The sequence below is a fragment of the Temnothorax curvispinosus genome, unplaced genomic scaffold (assembly GCF_003070985.1).
Source record: "Temnothorax curvispinosus isolate PA1 unplaced genomic scaffold, ASM307098v1 QBEX01018442.1, whole genome shotgun sequence".
NCBI classification, from domain to species: Eukaryota; Metazoa; Arthropoda; class Insecta; order Hymenoptera; family Formicidae; genus Temnothorax; species Temnothorax curvispinosus.
The window spans coordinates 501,115-527,414 of record NW_020228222.1 but is presented as its reverse complement, the minus strand read 5'-3'; the positions used below and the strand labels follow the sequence as shown (position 1 = coordinate 527,414).

General features: G+C 42.5%; 1 protein-coding gene across 1 annotated transcript in view; it reads right to left on the bottom strand.

The window, feature by feature from the left end:
• The window catches only part of LOC112468405 (MAP/microtubule affinity-regulating kinase 3-like), a 205,761-nt gene that overhangs the window by 8,371 nt on the left and 171,090 nt on the right, over positions 1–26,300 (bottom strand). Inside the window, exon 5 of the mRNA XM_025037558.1 lies at positions 23,005–23,171. Within this exon, the coding sequence (XP_024893326.1) occupies positions 23,005–23,171 (167 nt within the window). The remainder of the gene's footprint in view (positions 1–23,004; positions 23,172–26,300) is intronic.

The following is a 26,300-nucleotide window of genomic DNA, read 5'->3' as shown; positions in this document are numbered from 1 at the left end:
ACATAGATAAAAAATTCAAAATTCTTTCATGTCTCTCCTCTTAAATATTATTTTTTTTTATAATGTATCTCGCTTACGTAAAGCAGGAAATAGCTATAATCGTAAGATATAAAACGTCAAGTCAAGTTCCTCCTACGAAAATAACTTTGGCTCTATGAACAGAACTTTTCCTCTCTACAAAAATATAACACTACGTCATAGAAAATGTGGATCTATATTTCTAGATTCTGTTTATAAAAAAAAGGAAATAAAAAACGCCTTGTTTTACGACTATTTACCGTCATTATTTCACCGGCCTTTGAGGATAGGGTTATCGTTCCGTATATCAGTTTCAAACGATTGTTTTAAGTTGAACTAGCTCTAGGAGCCAGCCTACATCGCGCTTATAAAGAGGGGCTTCTACGAGATGACATGTAATCTACGGGCCACAAGAGTTCCGACGAGAGGTTAAAGGCGGGTCGCTTCTCGAATACCGCGAGAATTATTGTCGGTGAAGCGGTTTAATTTTCAAACGCGTTTGCGGTCGTTTCAGTGCGAGCTGTAATTTCCGTGCCGCGCCATCCGCCATACACCATCGTGGGTGGCGTGACGCGAAATCGGCGGTATACCGAGGCGGTAACGGTAGCGATAAAAATATGCCGCGTCTCCCGATGCTTTACGATTATTGTTACGCGCAGTCGGCAGTCGCAACTAGAGTCAGAAATTTCTGAAGCCTGACGGCGGAAAGGTTTATCGCGACTGTTTCGCGCTGTATCGCGACAATCGCGCGGTTGCCACGATATGAAAAATAAATGAGTAAACGAGGCTCATAAATAAGGTCTCGTGATAAATCTAATAACCAGACGACAAATGTTTTCCGCCTTTAACGAAGCCACTCCTAACAGCGAAAATTTTTCTCCGTCGTAAATAACAACTCAGCGTTGAGTTTAATTAAAGTTTGAATTAATCGAAACGCGAAATGTGTGCAATATCAATTAGTTGTTTATTAAAAAAATACACGAGAGAATGTTAACAACATTCTTTCTGAATATAATCTACTAGGTTACTGAAATAGTTTAATATTCCTATACATGTTATACATTGTATATTATTAAGAAAAAATCTCTCTCTCTCTCTCTCTCTCTCTCTCTCTCTTTCTCTTACTCTTGATAATATTATTCAACGTACCGATTCTACTCGAAAGCCATCGTTCTTTCTCATAATATTCAGACATTCTTAGTATGCGATAGTGACTAATGATACATTTCCATTCTTGATTTAGTACAACTTGCTGAGCTCGTAACAACACAAACCTCTTTCAAAAAATATATATATAAAAAAAGAAACGTGCGCGCGTCAAAACCGGTGATGTCGAGTATAATTTAGTCGAGCGTCGAGTCGATTCAATAAACAGGATGAACAAGACGTTCGATGAACCCGACGATGACGTGCATCCTTCGAACGGTGGAGGATGCAGGCGCTGCGGGACGGCAGAAGAAGAAATGGTTGAGAGACGGAAAGGTAGAATGAAAAAAAGACACATAGAGAAGGGTTGGTGGCGAGAGCGGGAGGGAGAAGAGGGGGGAGGACAGGGTCGAAAGGCGGCGACGGCGGTCGGGGTAAACCGGCGCGGAAAAAACTCGGAGTAATTTACAACAATCGTAAACGTAAGCGCAGGCGCAGCCGGCTTGATTCATAGTGATTGCCTAACGGAACCAGCGCGAAAATTTACTCGCGCGCTACTCGTCGCCGACACCCAACATACTCCCGTCGAAAAATGACATCTGCATTCGGCCAGCGTCATTTGCTTGCTCGTCCGTCCGTCAGTTACGACACACGTCTAATTTATTCGTGCAGAGTCGCTTCGTGCGAAATCGTACATTTGAGAGCCCAGTCTCTCAAGAAATTATTTCTGTACAAAATTAGAATCTATCGTTGAAACGCTTTGATAGACACTAAGAAAAGCATTACGAGACACCAGAGAGACGTAAATTGTCAAAGCTGTGAAAATATCAATCTTGGCCATTCCTTTGGTATTTAATTTCATTGTGAATCGTCGTCGATTATTTCCAAGTGTCTGTAACGTTATAATCTGATTTGATTGAGATTTAATCTTTTCCGATTTACAAATGAGTAAGTTACGGCAACAGCTAATATTTCCGTTACATTGTGTCCCACTCGTAAGTATACGTAAGTGTTCGAGGCACGCGCGTAGGTGCATGTGGACGCGTGTTTGCCCGTGTGTCCACGTGCACCAGCTGCGATCGTCGCACGTAACGAAAGGCTCGCGTTCGCGCGATGGCAATTATCTCGAGGCGAATTCGCAATTAAACGAGACGATATAATTTATCGGCGGACCAGTTACTCTCGCGAAAAGGAGGTTGCAGACACCGGGCACTCACGGGGAAAGGGAACGGATAGAGGGATGGGGCCAGCCGACGTGGCGCGGGCCCCCTCCGTGCGTTAATTTATTAATCAAACCTGTTCCAGGACACCTTCCGCTCGCCGGGAGTGGCCCGTACGCGCTCGCCATGTAATTGATAATAAATATAACGCGAGTCGTTTTACTTACCGGCGTCGACTGTTCGTCGTCGACAACGTCGAGGCGGAGAACACGGCCACGGTGATACACACACACCTGGTGTGTGACGATGCATCCGCGCGATGCACACGGCTGAAAGGGATTTAAAGCTGCGCTCCGATACGTCTGCTGCGTAAATAGCCGTGTCGTCGCGCGTAATCGTCTGGATATATGAACTCCGCTAGAATAAACTAGCGTGAGCGGAGGCATAAATCTCTCTTTCTCTGTCTCTCTCACTCTCTCTTTTTCCACTCATCCGTCGTGCATCACCGTATCTACCGCCGCGACTTGTATTTGTATCTGGATTAGGCGTGGGAAATTAAACTTTCTACATCATGCACACACGCGAGAAAGGATTACGCGCGATGCAGAAAAATGCCGATGCACCCTATCGCGAGCGTGCGAATCGATGTGATGTCGTGATGAATTAACACGTCGAGTGGTTCGATTCGTTTGCGATATTGCACGTGGAAATGTTGCGTACAGGCTATCTCATAAATTTCATCGCGATTTTATAAAATCCGCGATTTTTAATTTGGCACAAGATTTTTAAAATTTTTATTTTATTTCTGATATTAATTATCCCGACGAGTTAAAATTTAGCTTGTAATTCCGTTAAATCTTTCGTGTAAATAAATTTGAAATTAACTCAAGCACAGAATATACGTCTCTATTTTGGGAATCTGCATTCTACAACTCGCGTATATTTTCGGCACGAAAGTTTGGAGGTCGAGGGGAATATCAACGAGAAGATTTTGACGAAGATCCGCATTTTCCAAAGCTCATCTCACGCTTATCCATACGATAACTTTCGAACGTGCCTCGATATCCGACCGAAATCGCGGCTTTGCCTCGAACTGCCTACGTGCTCGATGCTCACCGATCGTCCATTTCCGAAAGCCTCTTCTGGCTTGAGAGTTTCGCGAGGAACTTTTTCATATGTTCCATTCTATGTAGTTGTTTCTTTCTATTACTGCCTAACGCAATTGTGATAAATCACAGTGTTTAAGTGGCCGATCGGTCTCCTCGCGCTTTTCTAGAATCCGCAGTTCCGTGAAATGATACCCTTGTCAAATGGATTGCCCCCCCTCCCGTGAAATTCGCGTTTGCACTCGCGTGGAAACGCATTTCGCGATCGTTTCGATTTTTCTCGGTTTGTTGACGGCCACGGCGAAAAAAAGCCGGATGGCCCGGCCGGTGAATTATAGCCGCTCGGAAGGGGCCTGGGAGCACCATTAAATGTGACGTCGTATAATAACCGCATTAATATTGTAACGAGCGTCGATGCTCTCGCCCCGATCCAACGTACATCGTATATCGAGGCACATACATCACCCCGTTTCTCTTTTCTTTGCTCCTACTCCTCGCTCTTCGTTTCTCTCTCGTGAGTGAGTGGGAGAAAAAGGGACGACGGAGCCGCGCAAGACAGAACGAGAGAGAGAGCTTCCTGATTTGGATGCGGGTTGCAGGCGCCGATGACCTCGGATCGCCACTCTGGGGGGTCCTGGGGATCCGACTATCCTCGCGGTTCGTTCAAGAGTGTATAAGAGAATGGACATCGGGGCAGTGAGAGAGAGAAGCGAGGGATTTTGAAATATCGCATGGAATATGTAAACGGCGGGCGAGAAGGATTTTTCGATTCGCGATGGGACCACCGAGTTCTTTCCGAGTGATATATATACATGGCGCCCTGGATTCTTTCTTCTCTGAAATCTTGCCGAGTGTCCGGATCCCCTTCGAGGTTTATCATTTAAATTATACACGATTAATCCACGTGCGCACGTGTGTAAATATCGATCAGGCTGAAAATTTGAGAGAGCTTTCATGGCTCTCTCTCTCTCTCTCTCTCTCTCTCTCGTTTTATAAAATAGAGTAAAGAACGCAGATCGATTTTAATTTTTACTCTAACATCATGCGAATTTATGCTAATATTTTTATTTATGATAAAGATTAATGAGGAAAAGATAATATTGTCATATTTAATTTGTTTATATACATATTTTAACTCCATTTATTTTTGTAGTGGCCGTAATGTTTATTGAGGGATTTCAACTATAAAAAAGCTAATATTAGATGCTTTGGTCGTCGCATTAATAGAAAAATCAGCGTGTAACATCCGGGGTGTTCGGCTACGTCGACAGAGAAAATCCGCGATTTCGGCTTCGATCCATTAAGCCTTAACCAAGAAACCGAATAAATCACAAAGGGTGGCCGGTGAGCGGATCGACGCGCGTCGCTTCGACCGGATAACCGGGGAGGAAGCGCGCGGTACAGGAGAGGAAAGTCGGGTGGTACACGCGTCGAAGATGAGCGCGGATACATCATGGTGAACGAGGGTTTGAGCGGGGGCGCCGGTCGAAACCCAGGGGTCGAACCCGGAATATTTATGGCGACCGCGCGGCTCCTATTTTTATTTGGTACGAGAAATCGCGCTTGCGGAGAGCTCGCGGGAAACCCGAAAAATATACCCCCGTTATTTCGCTTTATCTCCGGCCTATCCGGACTCTTTCCCTCCCCCCCCCCTCGTTTCTCCATCCGGCCCTTTTTATTCAGCACATCGTCCTCTGTCGCGTGTTTTCGCACGTCCCTACGTGCGGTTTCAGCTCGCTCTCCGTCTCTTTTCGCGTTAGGTCGCAGAGAAAAACGGCAGCACGTCTTTTACCGCGAAAAGGTCCCTTTTATCTTCGCACTGAAGATCCGCCGACGTCTTTGAACGTCGCCAGCGAGACATGCTAATGCTCGTTGGCGCGATGAAATCCTGGGCGGTGCGGAATCCCGGATTTCAATAAAAGCGATAGCAGTTCCCTTTGCGATTCTTTTGTTTACCGCCTAACTTACATATGGACGCACAGAAAATACGGCTTATACCCTACGTTCAGTAATCCACGCGGCAAGCTACATCGAGATCATTTCGTGAATCGCAAACGCGAAAATGTTACGTCGTAATAATCTAAATACGATTGATCCGTAAATTCAGACGGCAAATTCAAGTGACGACGCCTCAAAGAAATCAATAAATAAATCACGGTGCTTAAACAGCCGGCATTCACCCGGCATTCGAGCCATTCGCCATTCTTCTGCTCAAATCCGCGCGAGCGAGCCAGCAATTAATTTTAAGCTCGAATTCACAATAAGCCAGCTTGACGCGCATTCCACGGTCATGATAATTGCGAGAAGAGAGTAAAGAGAGAAAGAAAGAAAGAGAGAGGGAGAGAGAGAGAGAAAGAGGGATGGGGGAGAGATGGGGACAGAATCCGGGAGAAGCTCTCGGGTTTCCGTTCGAACCAGAGCCGCATTGCCTATTGTTGCGACATAATGCATCATTATAGCGGCTTACTCGCTGCAAGAGATGGCCCTTCGCCTCCAGGGGTGGCGAGGGAAGGGAGGGAATACTCGTATTAAGAGCCAGATTAGCGGACTTCCCTGGATAGCGTTAGGTTAGTTAAGAGGGGGGATACGTTTCAAGGAGATTCCCTTGGCCGCGAAACAGTGAGGGTGGTTAAACTTCGATAGGAAAGCATCGATAATTCTGCGGGTGTTTTAACGATACACACGAGTCCATTTTTCCCCCTCGCGATCGATTCCCTTTATATTACCTTATTAATTCGCTTTTTAATTTTGCTTTGCGAATTCATAATTTATTTGTTATATAGACAGTTCTTTTCTCTTTTCTTACTAGCGATTCAAAAATAGTATCGGAACATTTTATACAGCCCGAAGAATAAATTCTTATATTTAGAATTCATTTGACATCATATACATCGCAAAATTCAGTAAGAAAAGTAATACGAGAAGAAATGTAACAAGTAATATAACAATATTGTTTGAGATAACATTTTTCTAATATTTGTTACTTCGTTCAAACTATACCACTTTACTATTTTTCGTCATAGCTTTGTGTCAACATAGAAGTGTTGACTACATTTAGATTTAATATAATTGTAGCCATGTAATTCTAATTGTATCGAGAATTGTACCATGTTCTATTATAGATTTTGAAAAACGGGAGATGGAGGGTTGCATTTTTAATGAAGGGCAATGTTTTTCGGACCGAACGTGCGTTCGGAGGAAATCTTTTACGAGATTCGTCTCGAAGGGTCACATGAAGGAGGAGGAGAGGAGTAGCGGAAAAGGCTTGGGTGGCAGGGTGCCCATTAAAAGTTCCTAAGGGTCAATTTCCAGTCAAATACACTCGAACGGTACCTCGTCGGGGCGCTTGGGCGGTTTCAGGCCGCGAAATCGATATTAAAGCCGACCGTGTCTATGATGGGAAGAAATATCGAAATATCTTACGCAAATGTGAAATATATCTTATTGAAAAATCGATGATATTTTACTAATTGTAAGTATTTATATTCAATCAAAATTTCATTGAATTCTGATTGATCAGTTGTCTTACACGCGCAAAACTTTCTTCAAATTAAAGAAAAAAGTATAGGAAAAGAATACACACACATATATGTAAGTATGTATATGTGTAAGTATACACATATATGTAAGTATAGTAAATGATATAAGGATGAAAAAACCAATATTAACCCTGATGCAATCATACGCGCGGGTCGTTATTTCGACTGTGCTATTTTCCAAAGATTCAACGATTAAATTAATAATTGCAAAATTAATTTTATAATATCATTATTATTTAAACTTACTGTTAAGATCTCAAAGAACTATGAATTTTTTCAGAATTTTTAGTAAAGTTTTAGATTGCAAACGTTCCCATACCGTTAGTGGGTGCCGAAAAGGAGCGTACGTTTGCAGGGTTAACAATTTAATCCAAATCTGATCTAAAAAATTTTCTAAAAAAAGCTTAATTTGTGTTGAAAAATGCTGCTAACGAAACTCTGCGAAACGATCCTTCTTATAATGACAAATTGCATCGGATAAATCGCTTAACCATTAAAATTTACAAAAGATCACAGATATCTTCGACAGCGTTATAAATATAGCGAACTAGATAAAGTAGCGTATCTGTCTCGTTCGTGTTCATCGCGTAACAAAGAGTTAAGACCGAAAACACCGATCGTGGGCGTCGAGGCAGGGAATTAACGACGGGCCGACGTCGGCGTCAGGAGCATTGGCACTTTTGCGGTGTGCGTAGGCGAGTGTATGTGTGCGAAAGACCAAAGTCGACGTAAGAGACGAGAGCGAGACCGAAAGAGGGAGACAGAGAGAAACAAGGACGACGAGGAGGAGGCAAAGAAGGTTGTCGGGAGGTCGTGGAGCCGTGAAGGGGTGCGATTCCCGCTCGAGAGCGACGTACCGAACCCCTCAGGTTCAACGTACAGATAGAGAGGTCGAGGGAGCTGCTGCGAGCAACGCGACGTCGAACATCGTCGACGCTATCGACTCCTCAGGGTCGATGCACGCCACTCAACCTGACCTAGGCGTCGTACGCATATTCGAAACTCCTCGCGCATTGTCGCGCATTGGTATTTTATTGCAAGAACGGCCATACATTTAAATTCTGGTTTTTAGTGGTCAACTTCAGTTCATTTATATCCACCTATCGCGAATGGGATTTTCAGAAAATATGTACTTGAATGTAAAAATCCAGAGGAATATTCCGTTGAGAATTTTTAGTTGTGCAGTATGATCTCACACCTCATGAACTGTATTCTTATTAATTATAATATAGATGACATAACGGAACAAATTAAATCTTATCGAATTATCGGATTATTTTTTATATCTTAAATTATACATATAGTATTACTATAGACAAATAAAATTAAAAAATAATACAATAACTTTTTATCTGGTGAAAGATTTATCATTTCTGTAGCTACTGTTTAATTATAATTATTATTTAATATATGGCCTTGCTATGAATTAATGCAAATATTTTATTTGTATTTATTTTTCAAAAACTTTCGGAAATTCTTTTTTAAATTTCTTTTTTATAATCACATAGCGGCTTATCCGTAGCAACTAATATACGCTTTATTATGGCATCAAAGAGACCATATTTATTTAATGTATCCGAGTGCATTGAAAAGCGCGACGGAAATCTCATGACAGTATTTTAATGCATATTTAAATGCGCGTCAGAACCGAACAATAAACGATAAAAACGCCTGCGTGCGGTGTGTTATTCGTTACTTTTATCTTTTCATAACGGGGTGAATTAGAGCTACTCGTTAATCCTCATTGTTTCGCGAGCGTTCAGCCCCCATTCGAACGATCAATTTGTAATCGAATATATCCACCGTGTGTGCGTCGCGATGAAAATGCGACGCGGTGCGGAATCCGTAATTGCGAGCGTTAAATTTCACAGCGTGTATGCGGTGCGACGGTATGATCGCGGCCATGCAGTCGAGCCCGGAAATCCAATTTCGGGAAAAAGAGATTGCATCGCGAGCATCGGTAGTGAATTGCTCGATAGGACGCGCGAAAAGCAGATGCTATTGCAGCAACGTCAAAAAATTTGATATTAAAGCTAATATTTTACAAAACATCTCGACATGAAGTCTGGTAAGACTGATCCCTTCTGCAATTAGATTACGGCAAAATTTAGAATGATTTGAAATTAATGATAATCTTCCACAATTTTTGTGAGTAAAGGATGAAAGGCCAAAGAAAGTAACTAGCAGTATTGGCGAGCAAACTAGCAAGCAAGTCGAAAGTTCTTCCGATGGGATTTGCCGTGAACGGATATAGTTTCCCGATGGTCGATCAGTCGGTGATATTAGAGACACATCTTTTCCATTAGAACGTGTCAGGCTGTACGAGAGAGCGTCAATCTCCGCGTAAATTAGTCCTTCTCGGAGACTCCGTTCCCTTTGGTCCTTGACTAGTAGGTATTGGATTCGCTGGTTTTGGCTTCCCCCCTTTCTTTTACAAACGACCGAGATCACTCTCCGTCGAACTCACCAATTTCGACATTTGTCACTAGTCACACTCTGTCGACGATATTATTTAACATGTCGCAAGGATCGATCCATTCGTGGCATTAGTGAAAATATCAAATACAAATTAAAAAAAAAGAGTACCTCGATATCAAAATATCGACATAATTATGTAGTTATTTGATATTAAGAGACATTTTGATGAAATGAAATAAAATTTTCATTTAAGAAAATGTTCCGTCTTTAAATTCTATCGTACCGGAGTTTTTTTTTTTTGTAAAATCAAGCGATCTCAGAGATCCCGAGGATTCTCCCGTGGTTCACAGCAACCAATTTGCAAGCGTTGGGTCTGAAGTTTCTCAGATACGCGCGAGTCAATGAACGTCGTTTTTACGATCAATCTATCGGGAATTCGTGGCTTATAGCATATACCGCCGCGCCCGCGCCGCCGCTGTCAGAGGATTCACCGAGTCGAGGGGAGGCGAGTTAAAATGGAGATGTGAAAGAGGTATATCGGCAGGACGAAAGACGGAAAACAAGGTGCAGAGACGAGGAGGGGGATGCGGTTTTACCAGAAGTACTCCGAGTACTCCTATAGGGTCTCTTGCTGGTCGGGAAGCGGCAAAAGATGAAAGATATCCGAGATTGGCCTAGCCATTCCGCTGCAAGCTTGCCCGGATATGGGTTTATATTGCTCTTTCGCTTTTATAGCGTTCGACTATAAACTCGTCCGAGACGGGCTTTTCGTCGGGCGCCGCGCGTTCACGCCGCGTAGGTACTTTAAAAAGACTCGTGCGCGCGTAGAGCTATCGACCGTTATCTCACGGCGGAAATGCATTGATAGATCATGGTCCTGAAGGTTTCAAGCTACCGAGAAATTGTAAATGCCGTAGATGCTTAAATATTCGTATTTATGATTTTATAGCTATCGCAACTATGTTCCGGGCGAGGAATGATTAACACTGGGCGTTTACCATAACGGTACGACGGAAATAAAACCTAAAAAAGAAGACTTTGAATAATAATAATAATATCTGAACATTGTCTGAAGCATAAGCTTCAAACCAAAGAAATTTAAATAATATAGAAGAATACAGTTGAGAAATGATGATTTGATGGCAAGAGTAAGTTAAAGTACATACTCTCGTCTGGTTGTACTGTCAGTTTTATGTTTTTGTAGTTTGTATCTCATACAGATCTGCTAATTACCAAAATTTTATTAATTACGTTGGAAAGCGCACTAAATAATTGTAAATAATTACATTCGCGATCGATATTTCGATTTTTTATTTCCCAAGAAAAATGTTGCTCGGTATAGACGACGTTTTTCAAGAGGATACTCTTGGAAGACGAGAATAGCTCTTGAATAGAATCACGAGAACGAGCGTGTGTCCTCGTGTCACAGAAGACATCAAAGGTGCTCGTCTCGTCTACGAGATAATCGTTCGCGCGTCACACCGCCTTACGTTTCCTCGTAACAGGATACGGCTCTATCGCGGGTAGCCTTCCGTAAAATCGTCCCAGCGATATATTCCTCCCATATCTCTCAGGTACACCAGCTTAGATCGCTCTCTCCCTCTTTCACACCATAAACGAGGGGAGGGAGGATTTATTATTACACCGTGGCGGCGATAAAAGCGAACGGACAATAATAGCGAGAGCTGCGTGTGAGAGGGAAGATGCCCATCGCGGAAGTTCGTGTTTTACGCTCGAATGTGAGCGCAAAAAGCGCTGGTGATTTTTTTGATAAGCGGTAGTACCTACGCTACCGAACTACGTCGTTACGGGAAAGAGATGTAGGTTGAACGATATAGCGCCAAAATTCGTTATAGAATGGGGTATTAGGGCTAATAGATTGTATCTGATTATATCTACTTTGATAATTATAATGGTCTGCCAGAAAATGTCTCAAGGGTGAATACGGAGGAAGTTTGAATCACAAATAACTTAATTCATTAAGTTTATTTTATAATTTACAAGACGATCTAAAGAAAAAGAATAGTAAAATAAAGAAATACAAAGAAATGCGAATATTTAAATTACAAAAACCTGAAAACAAAACTGGAGAACATTAACCAACCACAATTAATTATATGTACTTCCTCGAGAGTTGTTAGATTTGCCATAACTTAAATATTATTATTCAATAAGGAATATACACGTGATAATATAGCGGCGCTGTAGCGATACAGCCGGCTAAGAATTTGTATAACAGAGCACGAAAGAAAGGAAACGAAAATTGAGGCGGGAGGGGGGCAAGGAGAGGAAACGAATCGAGAGAGAAAAGGGCGGAAAAGAGATGCGATCGAGAAGGACCTATAGCGAGCTGTATATCGCAAGTGATGCACTTGACGGGGAACAGAGGGGAGTAAATGCACCATTATCGAGTGCATAAAGCGTGCCAGACCGGTTATGCGTATTTACGCACGTTTCCTTAGCGCTCGACTGAGGGCAGGAGAGGTGGCGGGGAACGGACAAATTCGCTCGTGAATTACCGAGACAATGCACTCGTACGCCAAGCCATCACCGAGGCGAGGAATAATGTTACTCCCGTAACGACTTTCTCTCTAACCCTTTACCAGTTACAACGCGCGGATGTTTGCGTCTGTAGTAGGTAGTAGCACTCACTCATATGCGGGAGTATCCCAAGGTTCACATGTTTTTTGTCCATTGTAAATTCTACAATGAACAATCAATCATTTCTTTAAGATAATTTAATCAATGTTTTTTCATGCTTCCCATGTTTTTATTCTTCTATACCTTTTTGGTATTAAAATATAATTGAAGAGTATTAAAATATATATAAAATGAAAAAAAATTCATGGAGATTATGAGTAATACTTGTATGTTTTTTTTAACAATTTGGTTTGATAGAATCTTAAAAGTGAAAATAATTCCATTGCGAATGGATTGAATTATTGCCTGTTTAAGATCGGCAATCGAGCGAGGGTGAAAGGCCTCGAATTTTTTGCATTGAAGCCGGTATTAATGAAATGCTATTAGCTAATGAAGCAGATGCGTATTAATACCAACGTGAATTGGCATGTCGCGTTGACGAGGTTAAAAAAAACAAGAGGAAAAACGAAAGAAACGGTCGTCAGTATAATCCTGTCGCTTTCATGCGCAAGGCAAACCGGAACCTGAGCGCATACGTCTATCTTTACGCGCCGCGACTTTTAAATGTCTCGTGACGGTCATTAAAATTCATCGAAAGGGCGACAGAACCGACACATCGTTGCGCAAGATTTAAGATAGGCGATTAAGAGAACGACGGTCAAGATACTCTCGGAACGGTGAGCATGCAGCAACTTGTACTATCGATACATATATAGCGATCGACAAAAACAGATAAAAAAAATTGCATAATCCGCTCGCGAACGCCGCTCCTAGATTACAAAATGTATTTGTTTTGCAAATTAACGAGGTACAAGCCCACTGTCTACTGGACTTACGTGGAGTCTATTGAAAGACATAATTCGTAGGTAGATTATGACGACGTATATACTTGATCTCCTTGCTTTTTATACGCATGTATTATTCTTTATATATTTTTTTCTTCACAACGACTTCTACGCTTGTTGCATCTTACGTGGCCGATTTTTATGCTTTTACGTGGCCTTTATTTTTATACTTCGATATTTTACAATGTTTTAATTTCATCTCTCTAATGTAACTTTTTTAAATTAAAATCTGTGATAACTTCTTATAATCCCAAGCCAAAGGGCGGTCTTTTATCTTTCATGTTAAATATCTTATCGGATTTCAAATGAAAAATTTCTATAGACTCTAGTTATCTAGTTAAAGTAAAAGACTCTAGTTAAAGTAAATTCATCGTAAGATTTGTGAAGACTGTCCCTTTAGTTCTTCATCTCTTTGATGGAAAAGTTGTCGCCGCGGCGTCCTTCATCCGTGTTCAGGGAAAAGTTCCCTAGCGGTGCGTAACGGTGAACCAACGGTGACCAACAGCGTTGTTTCCTCTGTTGTATGCAAATGCAACCGGATGGCGTCAGCGCGTGCCGCGCATTAACAACGTCAGTTGACCTTGCGCGATCGATCGCACCGATCCGAGATTTCTCAAGGCTCGCTCGCTCGCTCACGCGAATCTTCCAATGCAAATGCAACCAGACGGTGTCGCGAAAAGGATGCGACGCGGAGCGCTTTATTTTTTTCCGTGGAAATTGAATTGACGCGAGATGCACAGGACGAAAGCCAAAGCGCGCTTCCGGCGACGTGATAACGTCGCCCTGACGTCGAGAAGGCGAGACGCGGAAATGCACGTATGTTGATAGAACCGTCTCCCGTAACCGTCTTCATTCATTTCTGTAAATTCCCCTGCTCGCCTTTCCGTAGCTCTTTCCTCCGCTTTGGAAACCGAGTGAATAATCGTCGAATGGTATCGAAAGTATTTCGAGATGTTTTCTTGCAGATACGCTTTTAGATCTACTCGCGGTGAGTCGGAAGGAAATCCCGTGATTTAAATTCATCCGATATATTGGAGACGCTCGACGTCTTTCTTGGGCGAATAAAGCGCGAGCCATTTGAATTGAAACATTCTGTATAAATATAGTGAATAGAAGGATCAAATGTTTGTCGAAATCAGGGATTAAAACTGCTTCAGATAAAATTTAAATTTCATAGATATGCAAAACTAATATCTATTTTTATGGACGAAAATTCGAGGAAATTAATGACGTTATGTATGTTTTTCCGGGTATTCTCCAATGAAAGTTGAATTTATCAAAATGCTAGCCGCATGTTACGCTCCATTAAATGCACAAAACTTGTTAGTGTCGCAAATAAACGCGGAGACAATCCTGCCGAGATGATCTTGAGAAAATATCGCAGCCACGGACGATTTGCTCTGCTCTCGAGGAAGTCATTTGAAAACGCCACAATACTGGATATTCGAGAAATCTTGTTAAAATGACGCAAATATATCACGTCCTTTGTAAGAATATATATAATCTCTTATATCTTTTGTGAGGACATAGGTATATGAGGCCTGTAATATTAAGTCGATTATTTTTGTAACCGTTCAACGATGGAATTTTTATTTGGGAGAAAATTATAAGAATATTTTTGCTGCTAATAAAAAACGCGCATCGCTTAATAAAAAAATACTCATAATAATGAAAAATGATATATTTTAAAAATAAAATGTAATCAAACTTATTACCTAAAAACATAAAGCTACGCGATATATTGCCATATAACGGGTTGCGATTAAAGTAAACGTCGCGTTAAGAAGAAGTGGCTGTTCGCTCTCGAACAAGTCGCGTTACAAACAGGAAAGGATCAATGGTTGGTGCTCTCTTGCGCTTGAATTTTTTTCAGCAACCGCAAAAGATATCACATTGATTTCTAGAAGCCGGACCCTCCGTCTCCGTCGGCCAGGACGGAACGATCTTTCGCTTTCGGTCTCCGCCCACAGAAACCCCAGGAAAATTCTGCTCGTTCGCCATCCCTCCCTTCCTCTTGTCCTCCCTCGTCCTTCTCATCCGAAAGCTCTTCCTAACACCGACCAGTTGAGCTCTAATTGCGTTTCCCGCCTAGCTCGGTCCCTCGGTCCTTCCGCTACAGTCATTCCTCTTCAAGCTCTCGGACCAGGGCCTTTTGTGTACACACGTGCGCGTGCGCGTGCACACACGTACGTACACGCGCGCGACGTCGCTCGCAATCCCGGAATTCCTTGCCAAGGGGATGTTGCGACAGGATCCGCTCGATCGGACGCGTCCAATACACCCTTGCGCTGAAAGCAATGGTCCGCGACCGGATTTTCTCTCGGAGGCAATTCAAGGATTCGGATTGCGAACCGTACGAAGAGAGAAAGAGAGGGGGGGGGGGGGGGGGGAGGGTGGGAGGGAGGAAGGGAGAGAGAGAGAGAAAGAGACGGAGGGAGGGAGCTATCGATTCAAATATACGATGGTGTATGAGATTTAGCGATTTCCATGAAGAGGACAAACGCGAAAACGCTTAACCCATTAGCTGCCACTGTTCGCGTTCGAGGATCGCATTAAAAGGGGTAATAAACTTCGTCCTTGGTTTCTGAACGACCATAAGCCTGTCAGGATAAACTGACTGTCGGTGTTGCACAGAATACTGTGGCACATTATACAGTTTGTCGTTATCAATGCCCGAACGAGCACGACGATCATTTATTTCTGTAGCTTTGTGCTTCTCAGAACTCCTGTACATGACAGTTTATGCGCGGAGAAAAAGGTTTGCTGGCGCAGCATATTTTACGCTGTCGTGGCAATTTCGCCAGTTATTATATCGATAGCAAGAAGATTTATTTAAAATGCTAATTTTATTTGCTGGAAAGCTGAGTCTACAAATTATTTTCCCATAATAATGGATTAATTCTTTTTCCGAGTAGCTAAGCTTTGATAAATTCTGAAGTTAGCTGCGGCGGTTCGCGACGGCAGTATTCTTCTTCAGATTAAAATGGAATTAGCAAATATTTGTACGCGTGGCGCACACAAGTCTCTCGATGACTGCGGTAATTGATAATCTTTAGCTTTCCTGATCCTAGAACAAATCTTTTTAATTTTCAATTCCTTAATGGGGTAAGACCGCTTTTTAATCAGTGACTTCTCTCGAGCGCGAACGTGCGGAATCAATCTCGAAATCGCTGAGTCTCCGATCCTTCTCGCAACGGCGAGAAACCGCAGCGAGCAAGCGGGACGATTGCGTTCCCCGGCTTCCGTTCCCTCTTTTTTTTTATACGCTTTTTCCTTTGCACCTATCGATCTCGTCTTTCTCGCTCGCGAGTCTTTACGCCCCGCCAATCCCGTTCATGTTTCCGATCTTCTCACCCTCTTTGCGAACGCGGCAAGAACCGCGGGCTTCGCCTGGAATTGCTCTACCCCGTCTCTAAGACCACCCCACGGACTCGACATACAGATCTCCTTAATTGATTTAAGAAATAAATCACCCGGCTGAGTGTCGGGTGAACGGACAAACCGTACGTGCGTTCGATTTGTTCCTGCTCCCGCTTCCGCTTTTCTTTTCCGGAGACAAATCGCACCCCGGTGTAAGCGTTTTACAGAATAAATTAGTATTAGTAGAGGAGACTGCCTCCCTTTTTATCCTTCTTTATGGTTGCACATTGATTAAGTTGGCCTTCTCGCATTACGACTGTAACAAGATAGCGAATTCGCACAGGATAAAACGGAAATAGACGCGCGCGCGCTCTCCATAACTTTAATTCTATTAACAACTGTAAAGTTGAGTTTATAGTTTTTTATTGGGACTATTAATAAATTAGTATCTGTCAAATTTTTTCCAAGTAATATTATCATTATATTACCTTAGAATATACCATAAAAATACTGCGTTAAATATTTCTACAGTAAGACAGTTAAATGCTAAGTTTTACGTCGGAAACGCTTGGAATTAAAACTCAAGAGAAAAAGGAGGATAGATAGTCCGCGAAACGTTCGACCGCAGCGGTTTCCTGTTAATTAATACTTCACAAGAGATTCAGAAATGGCTATTAAGAGTAGGCCCGATGCCGGCTATCCGGCCACTTCGCTTTGGGATGATCCGGCGGCCGCCGCTATCTCGTTTCGTCTCTGGCGACCAGTTTACTTGTTATGAAAGTTTAAATTAATTTCGAGGTAATTTCCGTGCGGTAATGGCGAGTGCCGCGCGCGATGGGGGCCGCAGGAGATCCCCGGTCTTCTAGAAGGCGGCCCGCCCGCGCCGCCGTCTCCGTCTTATCGCTGGAAAAACAATCGAGTCCGTTCCTCCGTCCCTATATCACGCTCCTGTCAACTGCCTGGTGCGGGAAGCCAGAAAATATCGCCCTCGCGGTCCGACTCATACCCGTAGAAACTTTTCTGCAGCACCTGCGCCTCATCCGGAGGCTGATCAAGTTCGATGTCTCGCGAGCTACGACGCGCACCTGCCGCGCATCCCGATGTTGCGATTTCGCAGGCGATAACTAAGGATCGGATTACTCGAACAATTTAATATGTGCCCGTGAGACGCATAGAGAAGACCCTGAGAATATGAAATAAAGTAGAAATGAGGGAGATCAAGCTGTTATTTTCAGAAAAATTGGCGACACGTAATATTTGACAATAGACAAATGTTAAAGTATTATTAACGGCAAAGTATTTTAAAATATTGCAATTAAAAAAATATATGTGTAATCAATTTAGGATTATTGCCTTTAGTGTTAATTAATTTTTATCTTAATTTTTACTATATATTGTGAAGTAATATATTAATTGAAGTTATTTTTTTATATCATTTGGGAATCGTTGTCTCGCTTGAACGATATTCTAGTATCAAACGAAAATTACGAATAAATTGAAGCATATTCGTTATTCGCGATGACGACTGTCATATTCTTCTGTGCGGCGATATCGATTACAAAACTTGGAAGGCAACGTGTCCATTACGGACGGCGTAGTAAATCGGGGAACAATCCCGTACTTTAAATTCTCTCCACAGCGGGAATGATCGAACTCGTAGTACTTTCGATGGAAACGAACATCCTCGTGCAGTTCCAGCGAGTATAATAAATATTATTTCAGAGGGGCACGCCAGTGAGTTATATTTAAGCATGACCGTGAAAGTAAGATCGATTTCATAGGAGTCATAAAATGGCGTATTGTAAATCCTTTATAGAAGCTAGAATGATCCTTAAGCCTTTTAACAGATTGTTGTCTGACCTCCAAAACCCTCTTTATTGAAAATTTTGTTAATTTAATTTAAAAAACAACGTAATATGTTATCAAATTTTAACAATAAAAAAATAGCACAAATCGAATAATTGATTACTATCAATAAAGTAATGTGATATAATTTGTTACTGTAATATAATTAAGAATTTGTAGAATTTCGTGCTCTCTTTAAAATATTTAAAAGCTCTATTATGTTATATACTTTTATAATATTTCACAAATAAATCTAGTCAGTTGTCGTCGAATTTATTGATAAATTTATTCTGTCCGTGTGAAACCGGCATAACTGCCGATTCAGTTTCGCCGCGGCCTCAAGTTGAAATTGTTCGGTGTAAGAAGTAGAGGAGAGCTGTCGCAAGGAGCGGACGTGTCCGAGGTGTGTGCGGAGAGCGAGATATTGAGCGGTATCGTTTCCATGTAATAGGCAATACGTTATTGAGGCTCGGCACCGGCCTCGAAATGCATCTTATTCCCATGTTAATGTGGATTATCAAGCAGCCCCGTTCGCGGTTAGCACAAATGCTAAAGTTCGTGGAACACACCGTCGCGTAGCTACGTCGTGAGACCCGCGGGCATCGTTGCACCTTTGCGATCGGCCGATCGATCGATCGGTCGACCGATCGACCGTTTCGTCACGCCGATCGATCTCGGTGATCGATCTGGCATTATTACATGTGTCGTCGGCTTTTGTCGCGCCGCGGTGCAACGAGGACTTTCTATTTCCGAGATTTGAATGCTCCACTCGCCACGGGTAGAAACCTAAAGGATATATTTGTGATATATTTTGCCTTTAATCATCAATCTTTTATATTAAAATTGACACGAAAGATATATTACGTAAAAAAATCTTACAATTAATGGAAACCAAGAGTTTCCATTAATAAAAAAGTAATCTTTTCTTTTATAATATTTATACACAATGCTATAATATCAATAATACACTCGTATTTATAAAAATCTAAAGTTTCATAGTTAACGAAATAATATCTAGCAAAAAATGATTGGATTAATTAATACATATTAGCTGTAATCAATACTAGGTACGTTTCCTATGTCATAGCCATATCTTATCTTCCGCATTTCACGTTTCCCCACATCTTAATTACCATGCGTAAGAACGCGCTGTAACTATATTCGTTACCCATCTCTCGCCCATCGTCATCCCTACGAAAAAACTTTCTCGGGGCGAGGTAATTGTGGTCTTCGTGCGGATGAGATGAGAATCGACGCGACATCCGGGCGACGACGAGATGGCACGCTGGTGGAATAGAAATGGCGAAATAAAACTAGCCGCGAGAGATCAAGGTCAGCGGCGGCGAACGGAGCCAATTAGCCAACCATAGACTCGATTAGCCAGCCGGCGGAAGCGCTTCGGACTGGCGAAACTACGCGTATAACGGGCCGAAAGATATACAGGCACCGTAAGTACTATACTTAGGCGGATAACCGAGTGCCCGTGTGTCCATTAACGTTTCTACCGCCGCGCCGCCGGTCGCTGATACTTTCTGAGATGCTTTTCCGCCTTTTCCTCTCCCGCTCGTTTCGCACGTGATCTGAGGCGAGCGAAGAAACAGATAGAAAGAGGGAGAAAAAGTGGGAGAAAGAGGCTCGCTGAGGCGAATTCATCCTAGATTATAACGGTATTCGCCTCTGTTGAATATTCACCGGCTTACACGCCCGATTTTTTTGCACCGGCGAACTTCGACCTGACACCGTACGGTAGCATTGTAAGGTCCGTTCTCCAAGAACGGTTCCAAGAACGGTGAATAAACTTCTTATAAATAAGTTCGCGTTAGGGTCTTTTCATATCTCATATCCACCACGCGAAGAAATAGATATCTATTCTCAATTTTTCATAATACTCTTTTGTGGAAATATTGGGAGATGTTATTGAGTCAAGTTAATATTTCGTTATATTCTCTATTTATGTAGATGGCTGCAGATCTGAATACATGTAGCTTGAAGATTAAGAACAAGTCCATAGAAAGTCCAACGTAATATTTTCTCGTCGAGAGAACTAATCGTGCAAGTAGCTGTAATAGAGTGCAGAGGATAATAACTTACAATTAATTGAAATAGGCGTTTAGACAAACGCGTATAGAATAATTGCTACCGGTTCCGTTGGATACTGTCGGCGTGCAACACGATGGTACTCGATTTACAGCTTTACCGTTTACTCTTACTACTTGTCGGGACTAGTTTTCCTGCGTAAGTAAAAGCGTCAATAAACACGCGAGGCGGCTTTCATCAGATATATCAGGGGACTGTCTTTCTCTCTCTCTCTCTCTCTCTCTCTCTCTTCCGGTAGAATAGCGCACATAGTACAGGAATCGTAATCCGGCCCCCGTTCATGAGGATCCCGCAAGAAGTCCGTGCCCTCACGGCTCGAGGATCATGGCTTTGTCCGGCGAATAATGGCAGAGCAAACGGGAGGCGTTCGTCGGAATTAAAACGTGAGCCTGCGGATGTTCGGCGGTCCCGAGCGAAGAGGGCTGCTATACAAAGGATTCCTCTTTCCCTTCTTCCCTTCACTCTTCGCAACTATCCCTTGTCGAGAAAATCCGCGGAGAATCTCTCGGAATTGTATGTGACGATATATGACAACATCGGATGAAGAGAAAATACAGAACAAACAATTTAATTCTTTAGTTAAAGATAAACATTGCTGTCTGTTTCGTTATCATTTAGCAATCTTTCTTCATATCTTCATTCTGTGTAAACACCTTTAATCTTAACACGCAACGTGTATTAAGATCTATGGAATTGTTTACAGTTGGATTAAGCAATTGAAGGGAACTTGAATCAAGAATATCGGCTATCATTAGTCACACGTGTATCACATAGTTTATCAAGATAATTCTGAAAAACAACTTTCGCAAAGATAACGCGTCGGAAGAAGAACTGAAACGTTCTTTATCAGAAATAAGTCGAAGTAGCTCCTGACTTCGTTTGTCTTAATCTGAGAATACACAGCATGGCAAAAAAGAACGAATCCGCGGGCAGTGATCGTTAACTATCCTTAGCACCAAATCTTCTCCATTTCCATTAGCAGGAAGCATTGCCTCTCTCTTTCCCCGCGCGAACGAGAAACGGGCTAATCTCTCGAGGGGTTAAGCGATCGCTTATAGCGATTTTCCTAACCCTCCTTGCGAGATCCCTCGCAGTCCGACACCCTTTTCGTCCCTCCCCGCTGCCTCCCTCATCCGTGACGTGCGAGTCCGTGAGAGCGACGATCTATCACCATCATCCGAGATTGAGACTTTGCGCTTTCGACGAAAACAAACTGCCGTGTCGTACGCCATATTGCCGGCTGCTTTATATTCGCCGATCCTTCGTGAGCAACAAAAGCGAACTATACTCCACCTCGTAACGCGTCACGTGCGTGCGTCATTACGCCTCCTCTTTCGCGGGGAAAGCGACGCGGCGCCTTCCTCGCGAACATGTTGAAAATCACCGGGTCCCCTTTACGGATGATGCATACGACATCGCGACGCCCGCCGAAATATTGCGATACGGGTCTTTCTGCGCCGGGAACGTTAACGCACGCGAGATATATACGGTGTATGGATTATCTACCGAACATTTTCTCAGATAATATTCGCAGATTTTATAGATATATGTAGTTTATAATTAATTCCAAGACTAACTGTCCTCCAACACATTTGAAGCGACAGCCACTTTTAGGTTGATGTCTAACATTAATGATTGAAGAAAAATACCGTGTGGTATCGAGACACCCTATATGCCTATGGGCAAAGGGATTCATCGTAAAAAATGATCTACGCAATTTTCGATTTAGCAGTCTCGCTTATACGTGCGCAATATGCTTAACTTAGGGGATGTGATATGAAAATACAATGTGGTGAAAAATAGAAGCGATAAATGATATTTTGTGTTTCCAATTTCAATCATAGCGCTAACTTATTCATGCGAGGTGTCGGAAACCTAGAGGTGATACTTCTAAGTGCTTTCGAGATAATTCTTGGATACAAGATATAAATAGCTATCGTGTGTACTGTGATAAATTTAAACGCTAACAAAATTAGTGCACGCGTTGCACGAGCAACACACGGGGAAACCTGCCCGTTGCCGGTCAATTAATTCAGGAAGCTGCTTTTAATCGTTAGCCGGGCCGACGAGGGAGCATTCCCGGTCGAGGAAACGCGCGAGCAAGAATCCTCGCGAGTGTAATTCCGCTCGTAATAAACAGGAACACGCGTCGTTATCGACACGGTGCGATCGCACGAGACGGGCCGGACGAGAGAGAGAGAGCCGGCTCTCCAGGGTCGCGATCGCAAGCGTTCTCCCCCGTGTGTAATACGCCGGACGATTTCTTTATTTAAACGATACGGCCGGCCAACGCCGTACATCACCGCGGTCAACTGGAAAAAAAAGAAGGCACGACACGTCGTGCGGTTGAATATTATTAGACCGTGGAGAAGAAAACGACGCGGGTAAATGATCGCGCTCGGCAGATCCTCATAAGATTGTTGCATCTTAAGTGCAATTTATACCGTTCGCAGAAATACGGCCGTCGACGAACATCGTATGTTAACAGCGAGTTGGAGTTCTTTTATTAAGTATCTTCATTTCCTCTCATTTAATTTTTCTGATCAGATTAACGTGGGGTTCTTCTCGGCATAAATTTGATCGCATCTTCCCTTACATTTTGCTATTATTTTACGTTAAATATCCTGTAATGATTGAATAAATTCTCGAACTGAAATTTCCCTCTTACGGTTTTAAATCAAATTTCCATTTTATGAGGAAAAATATAAACTTTTCATTAATTGTTTCTACACATCCCGTTGCAAAGAAGTTTAGAAAGTTTCGCATGGACCAGTCGCGAATTACCGTCTGAAAATTCGCGCGCAACGCGACTAAAGCACGGGTGACTCACCGGTGAACGACTCCTTTCGAGTGCATGTGCTTGAGCGCGGCGACCAGCTGTCTGGCGTAGAGCCTCGCCGTGTTCTCGTCCAGTTTACCGGCCGGCTGCTCCTTAATGTGTGTGCACAGGTCGCCGCCGGTCGCGAGTTCCGTCACGAGATAGTACACGGATCCACACTGCAAGCAGGCGTTAAATTAAACCGTTATCGATTCCCCGCGTCGATAACGCGAGACTATCATAGAGGTTTTAGAGATACAATAACATGGGATTCTGTAGGACCGGTTCTTTGGTTTTTTTGGTCCTTTAAGTTCTTAGACTCTCGCGGTGCTGTTTTTAATACGAGGTTCTAAAAGTCTATACAATCCCGAGGTATTCGAATTTAGATGTGTCTTGCGCCAAACATATCTTGTAGAAATATGAATTTATTGAAATTACAGCAAAGTGATATCAAAATCTCAGAGTAACAATTTGAAAAATTTGCGTAGTATAAATTCTATTTGTACTTAATCATATTGAATCGTTGTCTGGTTGTAGAACATTTAGGTAGGATGCAATTGAAATTCACGATTATAATTCAGGAGTAAATTGCACGTAACAAAAGGGGGGAAAGCAGGTTATTCCTTAATAAGAAGATAATTCACGATGACGCGCTTTAAATTTATTAAATAACGTTAACACATCGTGTACAATCTCCTCTCATTATTTTTTCGTTTCGTGCGGCTCGACGTCGAAGCATGGGTACGTAGGTACGTTTTAGTCGTCGCCCGTGAAAATGGAGCAACAAGCAACGAGCTGGGGAGAGCCCGGGACCGGTCGTACGAAATTGATCATGCATGTGTATTTAAAATGCACCACGAGGTGGAGGCGCATCGTAATTATCGAGAAAGCGTTTCCTGAATTTCGCACGCGCTTGCGAGACACGTGCGTGGGCCCCGTCGATTAAGTGATTACCTTAATACAACGATATGCATGCGGCGACATGGGGGGAGCGGCGCGTTCACGCGTGGCCGACGAGTTACGGTCAGAGCGATTCGTCGCGCCCAGCCAATGGCCGGTCGGTGTTCGATCGGGCGCCGATGATTATTTAATTCTTCGGGGCTGGACACATCGGCCTGACTGCTTTAATTATGAGTCGCGTGAATCACGAGAACTGAATAAATTTCGCACGCGCGTATTAGCGGTCGAATGTTAAGCACGAGATCGAACGGGACGAGATTTTCAATTTGCCTTTCCGCTGACTATCGCGCTAGTTATTCCAAGAGGGCTTAATCATTCGCAATAAGATTTTAGTAATTACTAATACATTTATTGCGTGTTTATTTTACAGACTTAACACATAAATTCTTGATAAAAAGGTTTGACAGAAATTCCGAAATATTTCTTGAGATATGAAATTGCTATGGTATTTGTCGGATGAAGAACTCGTCAGAATAGTTGATTGCAAATAAATTTTTCAAAAATATCATTTGGCTTGATTTAAGCTTTACTCTGCATTATTCTGTTCGGCGCGCTGAAAGCGACCGAAGGGGAACTTCCAGCCAACAGAAACTAAACGAGAATTTCTGAGGAGTTCGACCACTTGCAAAGTCAATTCACCAGAGATGCGCACCGCTCTATCTCGCTTGGCTAGAATCGCCGTTTCGTTTTGACGGGGACTTGTTGATATAGCGCTTGCCAACCGAATCAACCGGAGCCAGGGTGAAACGTGAGATACCCGATTTCGATATATCATCGGGTACGAGTAAAACAGGAACGTAAATTCGGCGTATGTAAACGAGGGGAAGGTATGGCACGACGGAAAGGGCCGGAGATGGGGAAAGAGCCGGACGTGAAAGTCATTTCTCCATGCGAAACAAGAAGCGTATGGCACGAGCATCGCTTTCGCAACTCGTGCCAAAAAGGTGCGCATCAGTTACACAAGATCCTATTCCCGAGAATTCCGAGTGGAATTTAAAGCGGACTTTTCCTTAGCGCGAATTTAATGCTCGCGTATCCCTCGATTCTTGCGATCTGGCAAAAACTCTGGATCGTTTCCATCGATCGTTCGAATCGTCGTCTTCCCCCGAAAGTTCCTTACAAAGTAAGCACGCGCGGATCGTCGTTGCGCATTCTGCAACTCAGACTTTTCCGCGTAATATTGTTTTCCTAATATATATTCGCGCAATCGTTTTCCGTCATTGTACGCTCGGACAGGTCGCTTTATTTATGACAAGACGAAAATAAGCTTACCCAAATTGTTTCAGATGAATCTCTACATTATTATCTAAGATGACATCATAGTCCTAAAACGAAGGCAATTCCAATTCGTTGTAATAATCCGCTGCAAATGCGGTTACCGACGCGTTCTTTTTTATAGCAACTTCGTCCCTCGAACGAGGGAGATGTCGGCGTCGTTGGACGCCAGTAACGGGCAAGTCCTACGCGATTCGTCGGCTCGTAACATCGGTACCGACATAAAATCGCGCGAGCGGCACGTTTACGGCCGACAATAATGACCTTAATTGGCGCTTAAAGCGGCTTTCCTTCAATATCCCGAGCATGAGTAACACGCTGCCCGCTGGACATGCATCTTCGTAAAAATCGACAGGCACGCGTGCGCGCTTTCTTATTACTCCCAGAGTGATTCAGAATAACTGTCCCTAGCTTACAAATATGTACGAATAAATAATTGAAATAAAGATATATTCTTTTTTCTTGATTATACATATAACTAGTAATGTTATAATCAGGATATACACAATTTTAATTGAATCGAATATTCAGATAAATTGATTTTCCTCGAGATAAAAATGAAACATTTAGATGAGATAAAAGTGTTAATAATATCATAATACATGCAATTAATAGAGATGTAAATTATGTAAACTCTGTTTCTCTATAAAGCTTTTTATGGGCAGTAATCTTAAATTTCTATGTATATGTGACGGATAATAAAATAAACTACCCAGTGACTTATAGGCAGGAAAATATTGCTAACCCGTAAATGCCACGGTTTTGCCTAAAATGTTGGGAGATACGCGCGTTTATACTATGGCACTGCAATAACCGCAACTTTACGACACAAAAAATGGTCGCCGATACATTGTCCTCGCAGAGGATGAAATTTTGTTGCACTGCTATGTTCTATCGTGAATTTACGGTATGACAAAATGACATTTTTTTATCACTACACTTCGCGTATATCATATATTCGAAAGTATATCTCTCATTGTATTTATACATATGTATATATGATACTTGAACACATATGAAATGAATAATTTCAAATTAATCACATAAATCGCGTTTGCGAATTTTTATATTAA